The sequence below is a fragment of the Haliotis asinina genome, chromosome 1 (genome assembly GCF_037392515.1).
Source record: "Haliotis asinina isolate JCU_RB_2024 chromosome 1, JCU_Hal_asi_v2, whole genome shotgun sequence".
Classification (NCBI taxonomy): Eukaryota; Metazoa; Mollusca; class Gastropoda; order Lepetellida; family Haliotidae; genus Haliotis; species Haliotis asinina.
This window is the reverse complement of record NC_090280.1, coordinates 18,635,804-18,658,396: the sequence shown is the minus strand read 5'-3', so window position 1 is coordinate 18,658,396 and position 22,593 is coordinate 18,635,804. Positions and strand designations below refer to the sequence as shown.

At 40.8% G+C, this 22,593-nt stretch overlaps 1 protein-coding gene across 1 annotated transcript; it reads left to right on the top strand.

The window, feature by feature from the left end:
- Positions 1-398: 398 nt before the first annotated feature.
- On the top strand, positions 399-22,337 carry LOC137255554 (apolipoprotein(a)-like). Its single transcript, XM_067793015.1, has 15 exons — positions 399-588; positions 1,378-1,437; positions 1,836-1,898; positions 3,431-3,625; positions 3,762-4,049; positions 8,430-8,651; positions 9,274-9,333; positions 10,450-10,512; positions 10,754-10,963; positions 11,249-11,533; positions 15,267-15,359; positions 16,640-16,681; positions 18,699-18,761; positions 19,470-19,676; positions 21,909-22,337. Exons 1-15 carry the CDS (start codon positions 420-422, stop codon positions 22,328-22,330), a joined length of 2,442 nt encoding a protein of 813 aa, XP_067649116.1. The 5' UTR covers positions 399-419; the 3' UTR covers positions 22,331-22,337.
- The last annotated feature ends 256 nt before the right edge of the window (positions 22,338-22,593 follow it).

The window sequence follows — 22,593 nt, the reverse complement described above, 5'->3', positions numbered from 1 at the left end:
AACTGTCAACATTGCCAGAAAACACTTCAGCGATGACTTCTAGATTGGAACCACCGACCTTTAACTGTGACATTGTGTTGAAATGTAAGTAAATGACCGTACAAATGTTCGACAGGTACTAAACAATGGACAGACAAGTGGCAGACAAGTGGGGGACAAGTGTCTACATCATGAGGAGAAGGATGCCAAAGACGGCCACGATGATGGCCTACTTCAGTAACACTGAATGTTCACTTCGAGTTCATGAAGTATTGTTTGGCAGTTCATTGTACAAGCACTGGGCGTGTAATGCAGCATGTTAACAAGAGTTACCATCAAGCATACTCGAGCAGAGTATTTTGATTGACAGTCAAGTTAAAGATATAAGCACACATTCACTCGGATGACAGACGGTCTGCGCAGTTAAAGTTTCTTTCAGCATGATGTTTCAACCTGGTCTGTGTCTAGTCTTACTCTTTGCTTGTGGATATGCCAGCAAATCCAATGACTACTGTCGGATTTTGGTCAACTACGACACATTTAAGACATCGGTGGACCAATTTCTGGCATCCAACGATGAGACCTGCCAGAACACAGGCCTGGACAATGGTGAGTATGTAGCAATCGTTACTCACTCGCCCAAATATCTTCATACTTTTGTTTTGTTTCTAGGGTTATGCTCTAGATTGTCAACCATTAGTTTGCCCAGGCCAGTTAGCTCAACCAAATGCCATGGGACCGGGCGTTTCTCTTTTCTTAGTTAGGTAAAACACACAGAGATAGATGACGATATTAACAGCTGGAGTACTTATTTAATTCAGCATGGCCCCTAGCTAGTGTGGTGATCTACCTTCAGTTGTTGGTGATACAGAGACCGTTTTTAAATTGCATTGTCCTAATTTGAAATCCTATTTTAGAGATAGATGGTAGATCTAATTCTTGATACTGTGATATTCTAGCTGCTGTCACTGTCCTTTCTAGAAAGATGCTTTAAGATATTTACCGTGTATGTCTGTAACACTGACGATGCAACATTTTAACTCACTCACTCACTGCATGTATTTGCTTAAGTGAGTTTAGGCATATGGTTGGTTAACACATCTCTGTTATATGTAACTACTAGTATTAACTGTACTCTGAACAGCTCTTTAGAAGTATGTTTGTATTTACTACATTTTGCCCACGTAACTAGATATCTATAATTCATTCTTTAACATGTGAACTCGTATATTTCAGCCTTTATTTTGTGCTTATGTACCTATTTAATGCGTGCACAGGCCTAGATGATGAATCTGTTTATTGCAAGTGAAGAATTTCTGGAACCAATATTCTAATTCTGAGTCTCCAGTAATTGTTGGGATATTTGTTGGTTTATTGCATTGTAAATTGCATTTTCAGAAAGCAAAGCAAGCTTAACCACCATAGACAAGCGTATTAATGACCTCGAGAACAAAGTCGGTACGTTATTCCTTCTCAGATAGCATTGTGCTGTTCGGTCCTACTGGTCTAAGGTCGTCACAGTGGTGCAGTGGATAGAGTGGAAGCACTGTTGCCCACGCCGTTAGCCTGACTACGTCTTGAGTATTACAATGCACATACCGTGCATTTGGACAGCTGCCTTTTGGTGTTTTGTGTTGTTAAGAATTCGCCAATTTTCCCTGATTTTTATCATGCATTGAACACATAACAATAAACTTGTCAAAGTTATACGAATTTGTATATATTTGTAGTGACTTATAAAGAAATGTAAATTGCATACGCGGAATCGAAGACCATTACGACGATGAAAGACCTATGTTTTAGTTTATTTATCAACACCAATTGTCCATATATGTAAACTGACGTTTATGTTGCAGAAAACCTGAAGAAAGACAACGTGAACAAAGAGACTCGTCTCAGTTACATGGAGGCAGCGCTAAGTAATGCTTCTTTAAATCATGAAAAACAGACATACCTACGTATCTAATTTTTAAAGGCTTCTGATATACTTACCTGCCGAGATTCTTCAGGGGCATTGGGAAGCTGGTGAATATGTAAGACAAATATGTGGAGAGCGACTTCTTATTTATTGTATAACACAACGATTCTTCATGTGATTAAAGGCAGGTGTAGAAAACATGTTATATATGCACCAGATTTACAGGAAGCCAGAGATGCACATGTATAATCAATTGTCTTTGCATCTACATCTCTGGTTTCCTGAAACGTTGTGTTATACAATAAGTAAGATGTTGCCACCCATATACTTATCTTGTACATACATGCCGCGAATGTGGATGAGGGTCTTTTGGTGCTGGCTGACTGGCTGGCGGATGGAGGATCCGGAGAAACAAGGAGCCCATTCTTGTTAACAAAACAAGGAAATGCATACACTGTTATAATCCTGGAATTATCGTAATGCTGGTGAATAACCAGGATACATATGATCCAATAATCTTGATTTTTGGCTGCTGGCGCATAAGGTGGCCTCACGGATGTATTGTTTGTTGAAGCTAGGTTCATTGCTAATTTTCTCTTAGGAAAAAGCAATGTTCAGATGTGTAAATGATCTAGTCGGGGGCCTAATAGTGCATAGAGTAACTTACATTTGTAAGGAACGTTATAACGGGGTGTGTGGGCAGATTCTGATCTGAGGTCTGCGCACAGGACCAGTTGAAGTTAGGTAGCGGGAAATCCTTGGAACACGTGACCGTGTTCGACAGCCTGACTCCTGAGACTTTCTAGGACTTCAGTCCTCCCCCACAACGAAGCATCATTGATGAAGTATGTAGCCTCACCATTCGTTTAAAAACTGCCTCTATCAACCCAACAGTAAAAATTGGGTACCTGGTACGATGCGATGGTAGTCTGAATTTGAACCTTAAGCCCCTTTACAAGCAACCGATTGTATTCTCCACAGGAAGTGTTATGTACGCGTTGACCAGGAGTAATATGTCAGCTCTTGGAGCATGCATTGTGAATGGATAGATGCCCAGTATATAAGCTATTCTTATCATTATTATCAAGTCATAGCAGTAGTTTCTTGTGCGTATTTCGCTTAAATTATAAGGAAGCGTGCGGGAAGAAGGTTCCCTACATCTATCAGTTCTTTAGTTTACAATCCCTTAACTGCTGATTCAGAAAAACAATAACCAAAACCTCAGTGATGTTCATCCAAAGAAAGTTTATTTTCCTCAGCATGCAGTCCATGATTCCTTTGCGATTTGCACTGACAGTAAACCTGATGTGAACGACCATATCATACAAGAATACTTGAGAGAAATTAGTATGTACTGGACCTTTGGAATGTGCATTTGAAGCAGTAAATATATCAATATTTGTTTGAAGATGCTGTTCACGGATTAGACAACCATGTAAATGAGAAGTAAAAATAACTATCGATTATCTGGAGATATTGTTGTCAAGAGGTGTCTGCACTTTCGTGAGCATTCTATGTATATTTACTTTACAGCCAACCTTACGTGGGAACTGAGTGTACATTGTGGTTCTCCTACTCCATTAGAAGGCTCAGTCGTTGTTCATAGTTCAACTCTTGCCAACTACAGATGCAAGAAGGGTTTCGTGAACCTCCATCCTGGTTCGCCGACAACAAGCTTGTGTCAGAAAAACGGGAACTGGACGATGGTCAACATGAAATGTGTCAACCGTAAGGATGCAACTTATTCAATGTCAACTGTAAAAACTTTATTTATTTATTTATTTATTTATTTATTTATTTAGACCTGCTTTGTTCAGTTGATTAGTGCGACACTATTTATCTACTATTTCATTTCCCTTGACAGTATCTACGTGCTGGACGGCACCTGCAGGAAGAGTGATGTACACTGGAACTCGATCAAGAACCATAACTGGCAAGGTCTGTCAGCGATGGGACTCTCAGACGCCACACGACCACACTTATACGGACGACTCGAAGTACTGGATCCCAGGAATTGATACTCCCCAAACTGTCACAGGATCTGCCAACTACTGCCGTGACCCCTCTCGTGCCGGGTTTTTATGGTGTTACACAACGAATCGAAAGTCCCGTTGGGAAAAGTGTGATGTCCCAAAGTGTAATATCCAGGACTGATAGGGCTATGGTCCATTCGATCCTCATCCACTACACTTACTGACACAGATGTGTCTGTAGTGCCATATCTATCTGTTCGATACTCAAGCTGTGGAGTTTCAATAAAACGGCTTAGATCTGAGACCTGTAAGCTTTTGTCTTCTTTCCATATAGAAGCTGTGATATATGTGGAAAACTGTTCAAAGTGGAGTTTGTACATTCACTGTCACTCGTTTATGATACTTTAGATACGATTATTTAATCGTTATTATCCCCAAGGAAATTTAGGCGATAGCAGGTCACTCTTCCAATCGTTGCGCACACTGTCAATCACTGGATTGTCTAGTTAAGCTCGTGTGTTCAAAATTATGTACAACTTAATCGTTAACAAATAACTTCCAAGATCTGGTCTTTTGTGTGTTTTCGGCGGGAGAACGGTCCGCGGGAATGCAACTGGCTGCGTTAAGGCTTGCGTGATTTTCATGCACCATCAGGAAGTAGGATGAAAGCGAGATATCAACAGAATGTCGTGGTTCCACGTTCAGACGTGTATTTCAGGGGTCTTATTCGGTCATCACAGTATGAAGAATCGCACACTTGACACTTGAAAGCATGAAAATAGGTTTGAAGCTTACTATAGGGGATTGATGCACTACATCTCGATATCAAATTTTCAAGATTGACGGTGACGAAAAACATTATTGACCAAAGCTTGTTCGTCTCCCTTCACCGCCATCTTTGACGATATTTATGCCGTTCCGGGTTGCTATGACTGTCATTTTGTACGCTCGGCGACCGTGTTTGGGAGCTCCTGTATCTGATAGCGCGTTTTCTTTCCACTCCAAACTTTAAAGGTCACATGCAACGTACAACACAACTTTGCAGATTCTGATAAATTTCGGTATGCACTTACCGAAACAGGCACCCGTGGAGAGCCTCCTCCTCGTGGTTGGTGCTGGGTAACGCTAAGTGCTCTTCTCTCATGTGGACAGGGGACAGAATGTGTCCAGAGCACCCCATTGCTGGTCGTAAGAGGCGACCAAATTGGAAAGCCCGTTTGCCGTGGGTTGCGCTCATGCGTCGGAGGAGGGGATCCTGGTGGTTGAGGGTATTGGAACAAGGACTAGGTGATCCTATTGCCCAACACCCCACTTTGACCCTAACTTCACCTAGACGGGTGGTTGAACAGGCCCGATTCAATCAATCGGCTGGTCACGCCAAGCCCTGTGTTACATTAATATACTGTTGCACCAAATTTTGAAAATTATCATATGATATGTTCTAAAGTCTTGGCGAATTGTTTGGACTCTGATTCTCAATACATAATTTAATGTTAGTTTTGCCTAGAGTTGTATGCCAGAAGGCGCTGGCTCATGGGCCAATCTGGTAGAACCATTAATCTGGAGTACATCATTCGGGTATCCTTGGCTCTGCAAGCTGTAGATTCGCTTGTTTTTAGCATTGTCCTTGTGATACGCCGTGGTGGGTATATAGCTCTAATAATGAAACAATACACATTCAATATGGCTTACGAAACTCCCTCAAAAAAACTAAATGTCCACTCGACAATGATGATGAACAGCGACCTTCAAGTCTATTGATTACTGGCCATGGTTTATAGTCATTGAGACTACTGATAAAATGCCTCTGAAATTATATCCGTTTGCAGTTTCTAATAGCATTCAGGGCATTGCAGGAGACGTAGGAAACATTAGACGCTTACGTTCCGGTGCTTTGTTAGTCGAGCATCCAACCTCCTTTCCCTTGAATCGTTTGTAGGTGTACCCGTTTCAGTTTCTGCGCAGCGAACTCTTAACACCAGCAAAGGTATTGTACGAGATCGGGATCGATTGTACGCTGACATGGCAGAACTGGATACAGTCACAGAAATGGAAGATCAAGGAGCTACCTTTGTAAAAAGGTTTATCACCCGTAACAACTCAGAAATCCACCAGACAAACACATATCTGTTTTCATTTTCCTCACCAACTGCACCTCAATTCAGACCACAGGACAAATCACCATCTCAATCAACAGCAAATGTTCAACAGGCCATTAAAAGCAAACCGAAACCAAGGTCAGATTCAACTAAAAAACTTCAAAGTAGCAGAGTATCAAAGGGATCAGAAAATCCAGTTCAACTATATAACAAATATGGTTCACTTGAGGATATGGACGTGTCCGAACACTCCCATTCCAGGGCACATAGCTTGTCGCCCTCTAAAAAGGGGCGGGGTAGATCCCCAATTATCCCGCCTGAAAGATAGTCAATTCCAAAACAATAGTACAGTTGAACTGTACAGGATTACGGACCATTTTTAATGAGTTACAGCTATTAGTCCATCAGTTTTGCTCCATCAGCTTTCTATCTGCAGGAAACCTACGAAAAGCAGACAGATACTTTTAATTTACGTCAGTTTGTTGTTTATAATTCTTTTTCACCTTCAGGTGACAGGGCCACTGGAGGGTCTTCAATCCTTGTAAAGCAGGACGTTATTTACAGTCATCTAATACTCACAACTAATCTCCAAGCTGTTGCTGTTGAAATGTAGTCCCTGTGAAAATTAAGTAGGGGAATTAACTTTTCAGTAAGTAAATACCTTCGGGAAAACTAGCCTTCGAAAAACTACCAATGGGCAGATTCGAATCGTTTGATTCACACAAGTGTACGATCCGATACCCATGCTTCAGACAGTTCAAAATTAACATTGAGGTGTTCGGTAAAGGAACATAAATAAATTTTGAGGTTACATCAACCCTTGACCAGTGAACAACTTATAACTAATGATGTACCCAGCTGCGAGGCTTTTCTTTTAAGGTTACATTGTCTGTTATATTCAACAGGTGAAATGTCTGAAGCTCATACTTGCCGTGATATTGCTGGAATATAATTGTATTAATTGTAGCTTGCCAATACCACTATTTCTAAATGCATTTCCCGACGTGAGCGTTGTGTCAAACTGTGTACCACCATGTAAGACTTCTTTATCAGAACAAACGTTTAGTCCAATACGTTTTACTATGTACAATGAGTTTGGTGATGTTCGACGTGAAGCTGTAAAGGAATGTGTATGATTCACCACTTTCATATCCAAAATGTACTAGTCTTGACTCATGTACAAGGTGGTATATGTAGGAGTTGGTTTTTCTTCTGTGTTTAGGTCACAATCAGTTGAAGTTAAGACGCGGTAAGTCCTTGGGTGGACTTGGGTAGCCTTAAATCCTAATACTTTCAAGGACAGTGATCATGTCCCACAGCGAAGCACATGTGATACATGAGGTCTCACCTTAGGCATGTGAGTTCAAACTTACCTCTGTTCACTCAGCATAAAATGGGTACCCAGTGGGATAAGTCAAGTGAGTGTTAACCTTCACACACCAGTTTCAAATCAAGGACTTCATTTTGTCATTTTGACATTTACTTTTGATAGCAGATATATTCGCAAGACTTTGAATGTGATTTAAGGTGGGTAGTGTCCTCGTAACTCTCCCGTCCTTAAAACATAATGAGCCTCGGTCCCTCTGGGGTCTCTCTTCCATTGTTTTTAAGGAATGGAAACTTACTCAGACATTACCCAATATTGAGAATGTATCCACACAATGTCAAAACGATGAGACGTTGGCATGTAATGTGAGTTAAAAACAGTATCATAAGGGGTAACTGTATGTACCAAGACCCTCACACCGAGTATGTATTCGTACACACAAATGAGTGAGTGAGTTTAGTTTTACGATGCACTCAGCAAAATTCCAATTATATAGCTGCGGTCTGTAAATAATCGAGTCTGGACTAGACAATCCAGTGATCAAAACATGAGCATCGATCTGCGCATCTGGGAACCGATGACATGTGTCAACCAAGTCAGCAAGCCTGACTACCCAATCCCTTTAGTCGCCTCTTAAGACAAGCATGGGTTGCTGAAGGCCTATTCTACCCCGGGACCTTTACGGATCCCATACACACAAAAGCAACAACAACAACAGCAGCAACAACAACAACAACACACACAAGTGCACTAATCCAATGTTCAACTGATATATTTATTTAATAGTGAAATGTAAATATGGACAGGGGACCTTTAAACATTTTATTAGATGTCGAGCAATGATTATATATGTGTTAGACAAATGTTTATCAAGTATAGTTACACAAGTGGTAGACAAGTGCGTGCACCATATGCATGAGGAGAAGGATACCAGGGAGAGTCGGACGGAAGTCCACTTCACAACGGAAGTCCACTTAACTTGGTAATAATTGTCAGTTCAAAGTTCAAGGACCACTGTGCGCGTAATGCAGCATATGACACCGCCGGAGTTAACCTTGTGTGAACCATATTCCTGTTACATGTGCATTGCATCCTGACTGGCAGTTAAGTTTGCCTGTTAATATAATTATATTATTCCACACTCAAGCACACATTCACAGAGGTACAGTCCACGATGAAAAACAATATAGTTTTCCGTCTGTGTCTGTGTGCAATGTTGTATATTTCTTGTGGATATGCCAACACATCCGGCGACTACTGTCAGGTTCTGGACAACTACGATACTTTCAAGACATCCATGGATAACTTCCTGGCTTCCAGGAATGAAACCTGTCGGGACACGGACATTGGCAGTGGTGAGTATATAGCAGATGTTACTTTGCCACCGAACACAGAAACTTCACCCTTTCGTTTTGTTTCCTGGTTTATGTCCTAAGTTCGTCAACCATTGGTTTCTACAGACCTCTTTATCCAAAACCTAAATGCAATGGAACTGAGTGTTTGACTTTTCAGAATGAGTTAAAACATACACAGGTAAATGACAATATACATAGCAATAGTACTTAATTAAAGTAATTTAATTTAACCTTACTTAATTTAATCTGTTAGTTGGTGTATACATATTATGCATGTGGTCTGTTGTTTTTTAACATACTGTCAGCAATGTTCCAGCTATATGGCTGCGGTCTGTAAATAAGCGAATCGGGACTAGACAATCCAGTGGTCATTAGCCTCTTTATCGATCTAAGCATTTGTGATACGGTGACAAATTTTTACATGTGAGCGCCACTGTATGTTTAATATGCTGTTTGTGACCTCTTGTATCCTAAATAATTTATGCTAATTATGGGGACAGGTTTGTTGTTCCCTCCGTCCATAGACTTGCAAGTGTGGATTGTTTAGAACCAATTCTAATCCTGAATCCTCAGTATTTATTAAGGTTTTTGTTGGCTTATTGCATTGCAAATTGTATTTCAGAGAGCAAAGCAACAATGACAACTATGGAACAGCGTGTAAATAACCTCGAGAAACAAATTGGTATGTAATCCTTTTTCAATTAGCATCATGTTGTTCGGTCCTAATGGTCTTAGGTCGTCAGTGGTGCAGTGGCTACAGTGAAAGCACTGCTGTCAACGCCGTTAGCCTGGACGTTGGGGGTTCGCTACAAACAATTAATGACTGCGTCTTTAGTATTACAAGGAGCCTTTCTGCTGTTTCGTTCATGAAGGTGATCATGAACGATGTCGTTCTTGTGTGTATGTCAGTATAGGAATATGCATGGGTTGAACATACATATAATTCAATTTAAAAACAATATTAATATCAAAGCATGGTGTACAATTATATAAGACAGTGTGAACTTGTGTAGTATGATATCTGCAAGATAAAAAACTTCATAAAGTCATGTGTGGATATAGAATTCGATATAGGTAAGTATTTACTTCTGAGTTCATCACAGAATGGGCAAAGATACAGAAAATTGCATTCGTCTTCGACTCCGTTATTACATATTGTACAGCGCCTGTTTATTTTATCGATGTTGTAGTGTCTTCTTTGTTGACCTCCAGGTCATTGAGACCTAGTCGGAATCGAATGAGCGTTTCTAAGAGGTTTAGATTTAAGGTTGTTTAGGTACGTCTCTGTTTCAAAGTCGGGCTTGACCTGAATCTTGACATGAATGCCAATCATGTTTAAACATGTCTGGCACGAATTCGAAACATCTTGAGAAATAAGTTACAATCGCCCACTGTTTGTGAAGTCCACGCAAAGCCGAATCCAGATCAATAAACATTTCTTTTTAATTGAAGAAGCCCAAGTGTTTTTACTGATTTCGTTTAAGTGGTAAATCATGCTGTGAGCAGACATGTGCATGTGCATGAGTTGTGTTCTCGCCTGAGTTATGTACTAGCCAAATATACTATTTCATCCTCACTTTCTGATTGTAAATTTCTATAGTCCAACTGAGAGGGTACATAAGTCCGAAAACATTATTCAAAGGAAATGTAAATATCAAGACTTTTTTTTGTAAATGTAGTATTTGTGTCACTTACTTGACTGCAATCGAAGAATGGTATCTTGACTTTGCAGAAATGTCTAATGTTGATTTATTACCATCGCGAGTTCGTATGTGTAAAGTCACTGGTTTTGTTGCAGAGAAGCTGTTACATGACAACGAAAACAAAGAAGTTCGTCTTCGTCACATGGAGACGGCACTAGGTAATGCGCCTCTAAATCAAATAATACACACTTACCTCCATAGCTCATGCTTATGGCATCTCAAATAGACTTGAGGGGAATTGGGGAACCTTCATCAGCAGAATTTGTTAAATGTACATACATTACTAATACGAACTACAGAAAAGAAAGCACAAATCTATCAAATCCACTTGTAATCATATCGACCATCGTAACAGGTCAAAAGTAGAGCGTGCCTTTGTAACCTCTATATGTATTACAGCCAACGTGACGTCCGCTCTGAATGTAGATTGTGGTTATCCACGTCCTGTAGAAGGATCAGACGTTGTCTACACATCAACAGGTTTCCATGCCATTGCCACCTACAGATGCAAGAAAGGATTTTTTGACTTTATCCATCCTGGTCAACAGATGACGAGCGTGTGTGAGAAAGATGGGTTCTGGACCATGGTCAGCGTGAAGTGTGTCAACAGTAAGGATGCAACATAGTTCAATATCAAAGTGAAAAATGTTTGAACTTCCGTCGAAATTCTAAACATCAAATGTTCCCCTTTATGTATCACTTACCCCTTGGTGTATCCTTTATGCCTAGGTTTAGTGTAATAATCACAATCTCAAACTGAGCCTCTTAAGTGCCTGGTACTTCTACAAATGCTACAACTACAGGTAGAGCAGGATATCTCCTAAAAAGCCCTTAAAGCATCCAGTTCCCTTGATGATTGGGATCTGAATTCACTGCTTATGTTTTCCTTCACAGTATCTGGCTGCTGGACGTCACATGCTGAAAGAGTGTTATATGCCGGTACTCAGTCAACAACCATAACTGGCAAGGTCTGTCAGCGATGGGATTCTCAAGCACCACACGCACACTCTGTTAAGAAAGACGTCTTGTTTTCCATCCCAGGATTTGACGCACCCCAAACTATCACGGGATCTGCTAACTACTGTCGTGACCCAGATAAATCAGGGTTTTTGTGGTGTTACACAACGAATCGAAATTCACGCTGGGAAAGGTGTGATGTCCCTAAGTGCAACATCCAGAGCTGATTGGGCTACAAGTACGAAACTGACCCCGTTGGTTTCTGTTCTCGTCCATGAGGTGTGTTGAACTCTCTCATTCTCGCTTTTACTGGTATAGCTTACTTTGAGATTAGATAATGCTTTAGTATCCCATGAGAGAGTTATTTTAGTGCACTAAGAAGCAAACAAGTGTCAGTTGGGATTACAGGTGTGGATTTTTCCGACACCACTGGAATTTACTAAAGAGTTGATTTCACGGACTAGTTGATAGCAGGTCCTCTTTGCTCTATGATATGAACTGTTGCTCACAATATCAGACCCCTGATTCTCTAGTACAGCTCAGTTGTTCCCAGACATCCGTCGTATAGCTAATTAATAAGGAATAAATGTATGTATATGAAATTATGATGTGATTAGAAGACTGTTAGTCAATCCTTAGTAAGTATTGACGATGAGTGCCGAAATACCATAACATTTAAACAAACGTCGCATACAATGTTACTATATATTCTGCTTCAACTTTAATTAAAATCATTCTCGGCATTGTCATCGTTTTTGCTGTCTCCTGACGGACAGACGTCTACCCAGAGATTGGACGGTCGGGGGTAGCGTTCCTTTTGCTGTTAGCATTAGATGTCAGGTAGATGTCTGCAGGGAGACAGGACAGTCGGTCGTTCTGTCCCTTTTGCTGTAACCATGGGATGGCAGAGAGACGTCAGCAAGGTGACAGGACAGTCGGTTGTTCTATCCCTTTGCATGTCATTAGATGTCAGGTAGATGTCAGCAGGGAGACTGGACAGTCGGTTGTTCTATCCCTTTGCATGTCATTAGATGTCAGGTAGATGTCTGCAGGGAGACTGGACAGTCGGTCGTTCTGTCCCTTTTGCTGTAACCATGGGATGGCAGATAGACGTCAGCAAGGTGACAGGACAGTCGGTTGTTCTATCCATTTGCATGTGCACAAAGAATGGACCGCAGGTGGTTCTTATCCCCTCGCTGTAACCATGGAGAATGGAGACGCAAAAAGGGCCGGTGGGGTAGCCTAGTGGTTAAAGTGTTCGCTCGTCAGACAGAAGACCCGGGCTCAATTCCCAGCATAGATACAATATGTGAAACCAATTTCTGGTGTCCTCTTCCGTGATGTTGAAATATGACTAAAAGTGGCGTAAAACTAAACACACTCACTCATTCCGCAGCGGGACGCTAACTCTAAATAATGTCTTATACATAAGAGCATATTGTAATATATGTAATTAAGGATACACTGCCTGTCTTGCTGCACAATCTATTCCCTACATCTGATCAGTTGGTAATAAGTAACACGTTAACTTACATAAAACGACCAACACATGTTGCGGCATACAGACAAACCCAAACTGTAAACTGCTATGTTGAGATATCCTGTGTCAACTGACGTTAGAATACGAAACGACCAAATGTCAAGAAGCAGACACTGGTGCTAGTGATAACACCATCTATCTTCACCGTAAAACGTTTCACTGCCGTAACTTCTTGTTCTCTTAGGTCTATAGCAATGTCCTCTTCAGTTGTATCAGCTGTTCTACCAGCTTGTGGTCCTCCTTCGTATGCAATAGCGCAAAGTGACAATAAAATAACGATTGTTTCCTAAACAACCTTTTTGTTCGGGTGTTCAAAATTATTAGACAAATCATCAGAGTTGGTCTGTCCATTTCATATGAAAATTGGTTTTGTTTTAATTATTAGATTTTGTGGACAATTTCATTGGTCTCAAATGAAATCAAAAGGAGAGTACATATTTTAACCGTACAATACGTTTTATGGTTGGTGTATTTGTAGTGAACAGTTTACATGCATTGGCACGTCTCTTAGACGGGTGCCATCGGTGAGGCAGGATATGTTCATTGTCTGGGACATAATTACTAATTCATCGTGGTTCACCTAATACAAGTGCTTATGATGTTGTCAAATAGTAGAAAGGACTATAAGAGACACATTTTATCCTATTTACAGTGTCTAAACCGGCCCTCATCGGGACAGAAGAAATAATCCAGTTAAGACAACGTGCTTGATTGTAGAGCTGATGATAAATGTTCAAGCCATAGGACTGAGATTTTATGCTGGTGTTGACACCTTGCCGATTTGGACAGATGCCAGTTTAGACAGCTTCCACTGTAGTTATCTGTCATAACGTGTGTCGTTTCTTTTTAGTCTTTGATGTCTTCTTTTTGCTGCTTATGTCGTATACGTTTGGGTTGTCGGAATGGGAGTATTTGAAAGGCAAATATCAAGATGTAACACAGTTCGTTTGTGCTTGGGGCAAATTGTATTACGGGATATAAAATGGCTCCACCTTGGGCACAACATGTTACTTGTGACCTTTTTTGTTTTTGTTGTTCCCTTCATAAGAAATGCAGCAGCTGTTTATTAACGTTCCTACTCGTGTACATCTGATTTCATCATTAGCTGACAGTGATTGACGAACACGAGTTATTGTTGTGGTCGGTACCATACAGACTGCTGTTGGTTGAGCACAAAGTTCGTAATGTTTTTGGTATGATTGTTGTTTAGCACCCTCGTTCAGCAATTTTCCAGCCTTATGACGCGGTTCAGAATAGATATAATCTATTCAAAAATGATTAGATTCAATGTGGGTTTAGAGACCATCTGACAAACTTCTGGGACTTCTCCGCAGAGCGCATGTGGTTCGTTCATCGAGGAAGGCACATTTTAAGCACAAGACTTCAGAGTAATATCTGTCTCCGTATTTTTAAACAAAACTAAATCAAAATGCTTACAAAAAGTAATAATATTGTCATAGGAAGTACCCCAATGACTACGATCACAAAGCCACAATGTCATCAACCACACAGTTCATTGTTCTGTTGTAGTTGGCAATACAAACATTCAACACAACCTTGAGTAGGTGAGTGAGCGAGTGAGTTCATATTTATCGTCATATCGGCAATGCTGCAGCCATATCATGATGAGAACAATTTATTTTGTACCACTATTACAATCAATAAATTGAAAACGTACAAACCTGTCGTTGGGGGACATTAAAAACAATATCATATAAAACACGGAATATATATCGCCAACAACTGAAAGAAGATCACCATACTAAGGTCACACAACCTTGAAGATAAACAAAAGATATTTATCATTGCATGACAAGAGCTAATATCGGCGAGTAACACTGACTTCAGAGGACATCCTCAGCGTGACAGGGATAGATATGTACAAAATCCAGAACGTTAGAAGTAGAATTTTGGATGATATGCCCATGTTATCTTCAGTAGCACTCGCTGGCCATAGAGACAGTCTGGTCAACACAAGTTTATGAACCCACAGACATGTCACGTTACGTGAAATGAAATATATAAATGCATCGATGACTCCTTTTCGTTTTCTGTTGATTCCCGAAGACATGGAGAAGATATTGCTCTGCGTGCTCCTGGCCACTGAATGGGGGTTTGGCTTAGAGGTACCCGACCTGTCTGTGAAATTCCTGGCACCCTCTTTACCGAAAAAGGCCAATATAAAGAATGGAGAACTAGGTACTATTTCGGTGATGTACTCATTCAACAATTCATGAGCAATTAACCGGTCCTCACTTCTTTTAATAGAATTTCTCATAATAATGTATTGTAAAAGTCATCTTTAATACTCTCTGCTTTTGTGAAAAAAAAGTAAATACATCATGGACCAAAACTATTTGTTCCACGAACGGCATCATATTATGTTATTGTTTATGTTAAATGTATCGTTTTTAGAGACACAAGGATCTGTTTTTTCCACGATGAACTCGTCTGTATGGAACTTGACGGAGCGTGTCAACAAACTTGAAAAAGACAGGGAAGATGAAAGTAGGTGTTTTATTGTAGAACAAATTTTGACTGTTATGACAAAATTAATTATTCACAATTTCAGTTGCTGCGATATCACCGTTTTCACAAACTTATATTGTACAGATATCGCAATAATCTTTTTTTTTCATGTAAAGGAAGGTGAAAAGAAAACATTATTTTAATACATATGATGGATTGCGGAAGACGGATTAAAGTTGTACTGTGGAACACAAATTACCAGTCATTATGTCCCTCATGGCAACCTTGTTTGGCGTCCTAATAGAAATATCATGAAGTTTAGGTGGTACATTGGGGTTGCATCCACACGGAAGTAGCCTGAAGTCTTGGTCGCATACCAGGGTAGCGTTCACATACAAATATCCTGAAGCCTGTTTGGCACTGGAATTTTTGCATCGAAATAACATTGGAAATACGATTATCTTCAAATGCACAAAATACAAAGCTTCGCTTCCTATCCCCGTTCACAGTTTTACATAGGTACCTATAACATGGGCTCATAGCGTGTCTGTTTCAGTAATAAATTACAGTGAATCTATTTTCAATTCATCTATTGTATTTAATCTTTGTACGGAGATATTAAGTCCTAATTAGGAGATAATAAGTACTAATTAGGAAATATTAAGAAACTAGAAATATTAAGACTGTAGAAACGTCCTAGCGCCACAGTCTGATATTTTATATCTCCTAATTAGGACTTAATGTCTCCTAATTAGGACTTAATATCTCCTAATTAGGACTTATTAGAGTTTAGAGGTTTGTACTGGATCTGAAGATGGTTATCTTCGTTGTCTCAACCTTGCTTGAAGCAGCGTTTTTAATTGGCATTGGTCTTCATTTGTCTGCGTCATCACTGTATTGGGATTCTTGAGAAGCATTTAGAAGTTGCTGAATATCATAAGATTAGTACATTGATGACAGCACCAACCATTTTTCACCGACCTTACACGACAAGATTTACTAATGCCATTTTGAGGAACCGCTACGTTGGAATATCACCATATTGTGGGATGCTCTTGATCAGTGTCAGCGATCACCTCGGCAACAGTCACAGAACCTCCAACAGCTGGCACAAGCACTAGAGAATGAGTGGGGGAATATTCCGAAGGCCACAATTCGTAATCGATGACGAGAGGCAGTTCTGGACTCTCATGGTGGCCTACAAGATATTCACCTTCAAATTTGACAAGTATTAGGGAACAGGCATTATTGTTTAATTCCCCAAGGAAAGTTAATGACATGACTCTTCTTGCCTTACTACATTGCATTTTTCATTTCAGAAAGCAAAGAGAAGCGTGTTAATGACCTCGAGATTAAAGTCGGTAAGTACTTGTAACGTTTTCTCAAATCAAAATTATGTTATTTGTTCATACTTCTCTATGATCGTTGCAGTGATATTATGGTTAGAATGGAAGTTCAGTCCCCTGCACCTTAAGGTGAGATATTATCAGTCTGGCCCTAAGACAATACCGACCGTGAACTGGAGATTACAAGGAGCCTTGATTCTGCTGTTATCGTCCTGCAACTGCAAGACGTTTACAACATGACCTCGAACGATGACGATCTGATGGCGTCTGTCTTTCAGTGTGGCATTAACAATATTCCTGCTCGTCATCTCTGACGACAAGCATTGGGTTACAGAAAATCAGTTCTCACCTTGATTTTCACGGGTCCCCACTGAAATGATGGTATCCCATGAAATAGAAAAGACTATATTTGTCGTGTGAGTTTCATTGTACTACGGAGATATTTCCATACTGAATCCTTAGAGTATTATCTGCACATCATACTGGTATACAGATAGTGTCTTCTGAAACTAAGTGTTACGAGAGTGTTTTCTGTAATTGGTATTATTATTGATTAAGTGATAGTTATTGTTGGGTCATGATGTTAGAGTTTTGAGTGATAGTTATTGTTGGGTCATGATGTTAGAGTTTTGAGTGATAGTTATTGTTGGGTCATGATGTTAGAGTTTTGAGTGATAGTTATTGTTGGGTCATGATGTTAGAGTTTTGAGTGATAGTTATTGTTGGGTCATGATGTTAGAGTTTTGAGTGATAGTTATTGTTGGGTCACATCTAGTATCATGGTCACTAGTGTTTTAGCGGCACACCTTTAAGGTAGCACTTTAGAGTTGCCTCCCTTTGACTGAATGTAAACACGAGGCTAATCGATAAGGATCCTTACTTAGCTGGAATGCTCAGGTGTCAGTGACAGTGCATATATAAGGCTGGTTGTTGTGTTCACACACACGCACACACAGAGAGAGAGAGAGAGAGAGAGATTTCCTGGATCTGTCATCATTCGGCCTACATTCGTCTGTCGGCCTCTTCTTCAACTTTCATCCAACATCCAACCCCGCTTGGTGCGTAAAGATTTAGTAGAAGGCTTTCTCACTGAAAACCAAGACTTTTGTGAGTTGATATTATATTTGTCACCCATTACTTTAGATTGGACTCAGTTGCATTGTACTAGAAACCTGTGTTGTGATCTTTGTACCTTGCTCTTGTCTGATTTTACTGAACATTTTAGTCTTGTCAGTGTTATATTTTGCTAGTTCTGAGGGAGTTTCTTATACCTTTTGTCACGGCAAATTGTTCACCGTAACACTAAGTAAGTAAATAGTTTACTTGACGGGAGCAATATAGGGTGACGTCATTTAGGCCTATATAAAAAAGGAGTGGTGGAGTATGGTCTTGGGCCGTTTTTATCAATATTCCACCAATATTACGGAAACGTACACCGGAAATGGGCTTCTTATGAGAGGGATCGAACAATGATCTTCAGCGTGACTAGCGGATGTTTTGAGCATGAGGCAACACCACCGCCCCAACAGCTGGAGATGCTGGAATATTGCCTGACATAAGGTGAAGGTTGTCTATTGGACATTGGCAATGTTTTGTTCTCGAATCAGTTGTGATGCGAGCCTGTACAACTGCACTCTCACCCGCTAATTTCAGATTTATTCCGCCAAGTAACAGTAAAAATACAAGTGTACAATGCATTTGGCTTCAGACACAATGTGTGCCAGGTAACAGGAATAAAGAGCAAGCCATATAATCATTTGCATCATATGGCGAGGTGTTTACAGGTGAACAATTGACTTGTCGTTGCACGTCTTTGTGATGGGCGCTACCGGTTTAGCAGGGCACCTTCGCCTTTATGTTAGTAGATGATAAAATGTTATCACGTTAGAAAGTATTCATTGGGACTTGGAAATAAGATAGGCGCAATTGAAGAATAGTATCCACCTTCAGAAGTTGTTTTCAAAGATTAATGAACTGTTCTTTTAGATTATATATGTGGAAATAGAGAGTACGCAGATCATTTCTATTGCAGAGCAACTGTTAAATGACAACAAAAACAGAGACATTCGTCTGAAGGACATAGAGGCAATTCTAGGTAATGCATCTTTTAAATATGGTTAACATTCTTACCAACATATCTCATTACTACTAACCTAAAATGCGTGGGTTGGACGCGTGTTTGAGTGTGGGACTCTTGGTCTGGAGTGGGGTAGGTGCGAGTAAGGGAAAACAGGGAGTACCGCCGCAATTAAGTAAATATGTAAAGTAAACTAGAAATATGCACCTGGATCATTTATCTCAGTGGCTGTATTGTCTTGGGAATACCTAAAATACAAGTGAACAATGTATCTGGCTTCAGACACAATGTGCGCCATCCTGCTTTTCCAGCATTTCTTTGTACTAAACGTGCATACATTACTTGAATGAGTTGAAGTGAAACGTACCCCAGGTTGTATGGGAGGTTCTTTTGATCTCAGTCGACCTGTACTGTATAGCAAATATAACCGCTGTCACTTGGCTGTCGATTCTTATGCTGTTTAATATGACGTGACTTCTGGCTAACGATTTTCATCGCTAGGAACCAGGCATTTATTGACACGTCAAGTTATCAAATTCTGTAAATAGTTATATTTTAGAAGTAGTCGATACATCCGTAGTGGCTTCTTTTCACGGTATTGGGGAACATGAAAGATCTGTGGTTTCATGTGACCGACCATATCATACAAGAATACATAGCAGACCCTCGTTGTCAAAAGCAACCCTTACCTTCGCAATGTCTATATGGAAAGTATATACATTGCAGCCAAACTGGCGTCTGAGTGCAGTGTAGATTGTGGTGCTCCAACGTCACTAGAAGGCACAGACGTCCTCTACAGTTCAACAGGCCTTTACACCATGGCCAACTACAGGTGCAAGACGGGTTTTCTTGACATCCATCCTGGTCAACAGATGATGAGCACGTGTCAGAAAGATGGGCACTGGACCATGGTTAACTTGCAGTGTGTCAACAGTAAGGATGTAACATAGTTAAATGTCAATATAAAAACTTAAGACCGATCTATCACACTCATTATTTTTCAAATAGTGTTTTGAAACTGTTCTTGAAAGAGTTCTTGTTGTGATTATGGTTAAATGCATTGCCAAGGGCATTACGTCACACATTCATTCTACCGGTTGGGCCTACGTAGCAAGGGGGAGGGCACGCCAAGCTAAAATCGCGTTTCCAGGTGCCACAAGTCACGTGACCTATTGATACACGTGCAATTGATCTCACGGTAGTAGAGCAGAGTGGCATCTCAGAAAAACACGGTTTTATGGTTAATTATTCGTTAATTTGCAATGCCACGACTGTCAAACATTCAGCGTGAACGTGCCATTGCCATGCTGAGTACGGGAACGTCCGTCACTGATGTTGCGAGGGTTATGGGATGCAGTCGACAGACCATCCATAGTTTCCAGACACGTGTCCATCAAACTGGCACCACAGCTGACCACTCCCGTTCCAGTCGACCACGTGTGACGTCACATGCAGAAGATCGAGAGATTGTCTTACGTCTTGCGTAATCGGGAATGTATTGTTTGGAGGTCGAGTGACCGCCCAAACCATTCGAAATCGCCTGCGCTCTGCCCGTCTTCATGCACGGCGACCATATCGGGGACCAATTCTAAGAAGTTTTCATCGACGCCAACATCTTCTATGGGCACGACGACACCTGAAATGAACCCAGCGAGATTGGAATAGGGTTGTGTTTAGTGATGAATCATGGTTCACATTAACCTGTGCTGATTGAAGGGTTAGTGTTTGCAGAAGACGAGGTGAACACAATGCCCAGTGTTGCGTACAGGAAGTGGATCGATTTGGGGTCGATAGCGCTATGGTTTGGGGTGCTATCAACGGTCATGCTCGATCCCGACTCATTGACATTCAGGGAAACCTGAATGCGGCAGCATACAGGGATCGGGTGCTCGTTCCAGAGCTTTTGCCATTCATGGCAGCTCATGGCCCAGGTCTGACTTTCCAACAGGATAACGCCAGACCTAATGCGGTCAATTTAACAACGAATTTCCTCATGAGCGCTGGCAGCATTATCATGGAGTGGCCCTCAACATCTCCCGACCTCAACCCCATACAGCATGTGTGGGATGTGTTAGGCAGGCGGCTCCGTCAAGTAAGGAACCCTCCACAGAACTTGCAGGAGCTTGGTGCCAGTGGTATAAATATGGTGGCGCATTCAGCAAGCTGTGTTCAGACGCATCATCCAATCCGTTGCATCGCACTTGTGAACGCCCATGGACGACGTACCCGATATTGACATGATTTCATTGAGTTGTGACTCACAGTTTTTGATCATGGACATTGTAGTCGCATTTACGGTGGAACCGATTCCATGACAAACATTGTCTGTATGCTATGGCATCTTTAAAGACAAGAGAATTTAATACAATCGTTATTTGAAACCCATTTTCCAAAATGTTCAAACTATTGACTTTGAAACGAGTGTAAAGTTTTTATTTTTGGTGAGTTATCAATCACTACTACTACTACTACTACTACTACTACTACTACTACTACTACTACTACTACTACTACTGTACCACTGCTATTGTTACTCTCACTTTTACTAACACAAATAGCACCACAGCTGTTACTACTACTACCACAATTACTACTACTGCTAATGATACTACTAGAACGACCACTACGCTTTATGCTACTATTATGACTACCACTAATCCTAATAACATTTCGTTTATTGTTTGTTGTTTCCTCATCGAGTGCCTACATGAACATTTTTTGAGAATAGGACGGTAACATATTAGAACTACGCCTAGTATAATGGTGAACTGGTCTTCAGTAACCTAATGCATGGCTTTCATAAAAGGTGACACGTATCTTCGTATCCCACTTGCGTAGATCGATGCTCATGTTCTTGATCACTGGATTGTCTGGCCCAGACTCGATTATATATAGACGGCCGCTATACAGAGGTAATATGGCCGGTAAACAACCAGCCAACCAACCAACTTTTTCTATTCTTTACTACTGCTGCTACAACAATCACTACTCCTACTACTACAGCTACTATTTCGACTACCACTACACCTACTACTTCCACGATTACAACTGCTGCTGCTACTACTACGTCAACTTATGGAAAGGAAGGAGAATAGCAGGATACCTTGTAAAAGATCCGTATTGACTTGCATATCTGTCTTCTCTGCTTTATGTTTCCCTTGACAGTATCTGGCTGCTGGACGGCGCCTGCTGGAAGAGTGCTGTATACCGGACCTCGATCAAAGACCATAACTGGGAAGGACTGTCAGCGATGGGATTCTCAGAAGCCACACGGTCACGGCAATGTGGAAGACGTAAAGTTCTTCATCCCAGGATTTGACACTCCCCAAACTGTCGCAGGATCTGCTAACTATTGCCGTGACCCAGATCGCACAGGGTATTTATGGTGTTACACAACAGACCCCAATTCACGCTGGGAAAGGTGCGATGTCCCAGAGTGTAACTCCAGAGCTGATTGGGTGACAAGTGTAAAACTAGGCCGATTGGTTTTTGCCCTCACCCACTATCCATCTAAACAATGTTGTCTTTACTGCTCTGGGATCTTTCTTTGTTGTAGGTTTGGAGGAATTCACGATTTTGCAACATAAAAATTGGTCAGTGTGAAACAAATGGTAGTTATTCTGTTGTTATCAAGGTCTCTGTATCGGTTCCAATATTTGAGTCAAAGGTGGTTTGTGTCGTCTTGTGTATAGGTTCACTCCTCTAACAGTCACTGTGCCTTGAAAATATCCAGTTTTGGTATTATCTCATGAACTACTCCCATAGGTATGATGTCAAACAAGTGACCGAAAATTCAGAGTAATTGTTCATTATAGTACTTGGCATACATGGTTTACAGACTTGTGAAAAA

Bases quoted from the DNA above. Each gene is read 5' to 3' on its own strand.
- LOC137255554 (XM_067793015.1), top strand. From the start codon at position 420: ATGATGTTTCAACCTGGTCTGTGTCTAGTCTTACTCTTTGCTTGTGGA. The intron at 4,050-8,429 runs GATAGGGCTATG...TATAATTATATT, and splicing joins AAAGTGTAATATCCAGGACT to ATTCCACACTCAAGCACACA. The intron at 18,762-19,469 runs GTAATGCATCTT...TATACATTGCAG, and splicing joins GGACATAGAGGCAATTCTAG to CCAAACTGGCGTCTGAGTGC.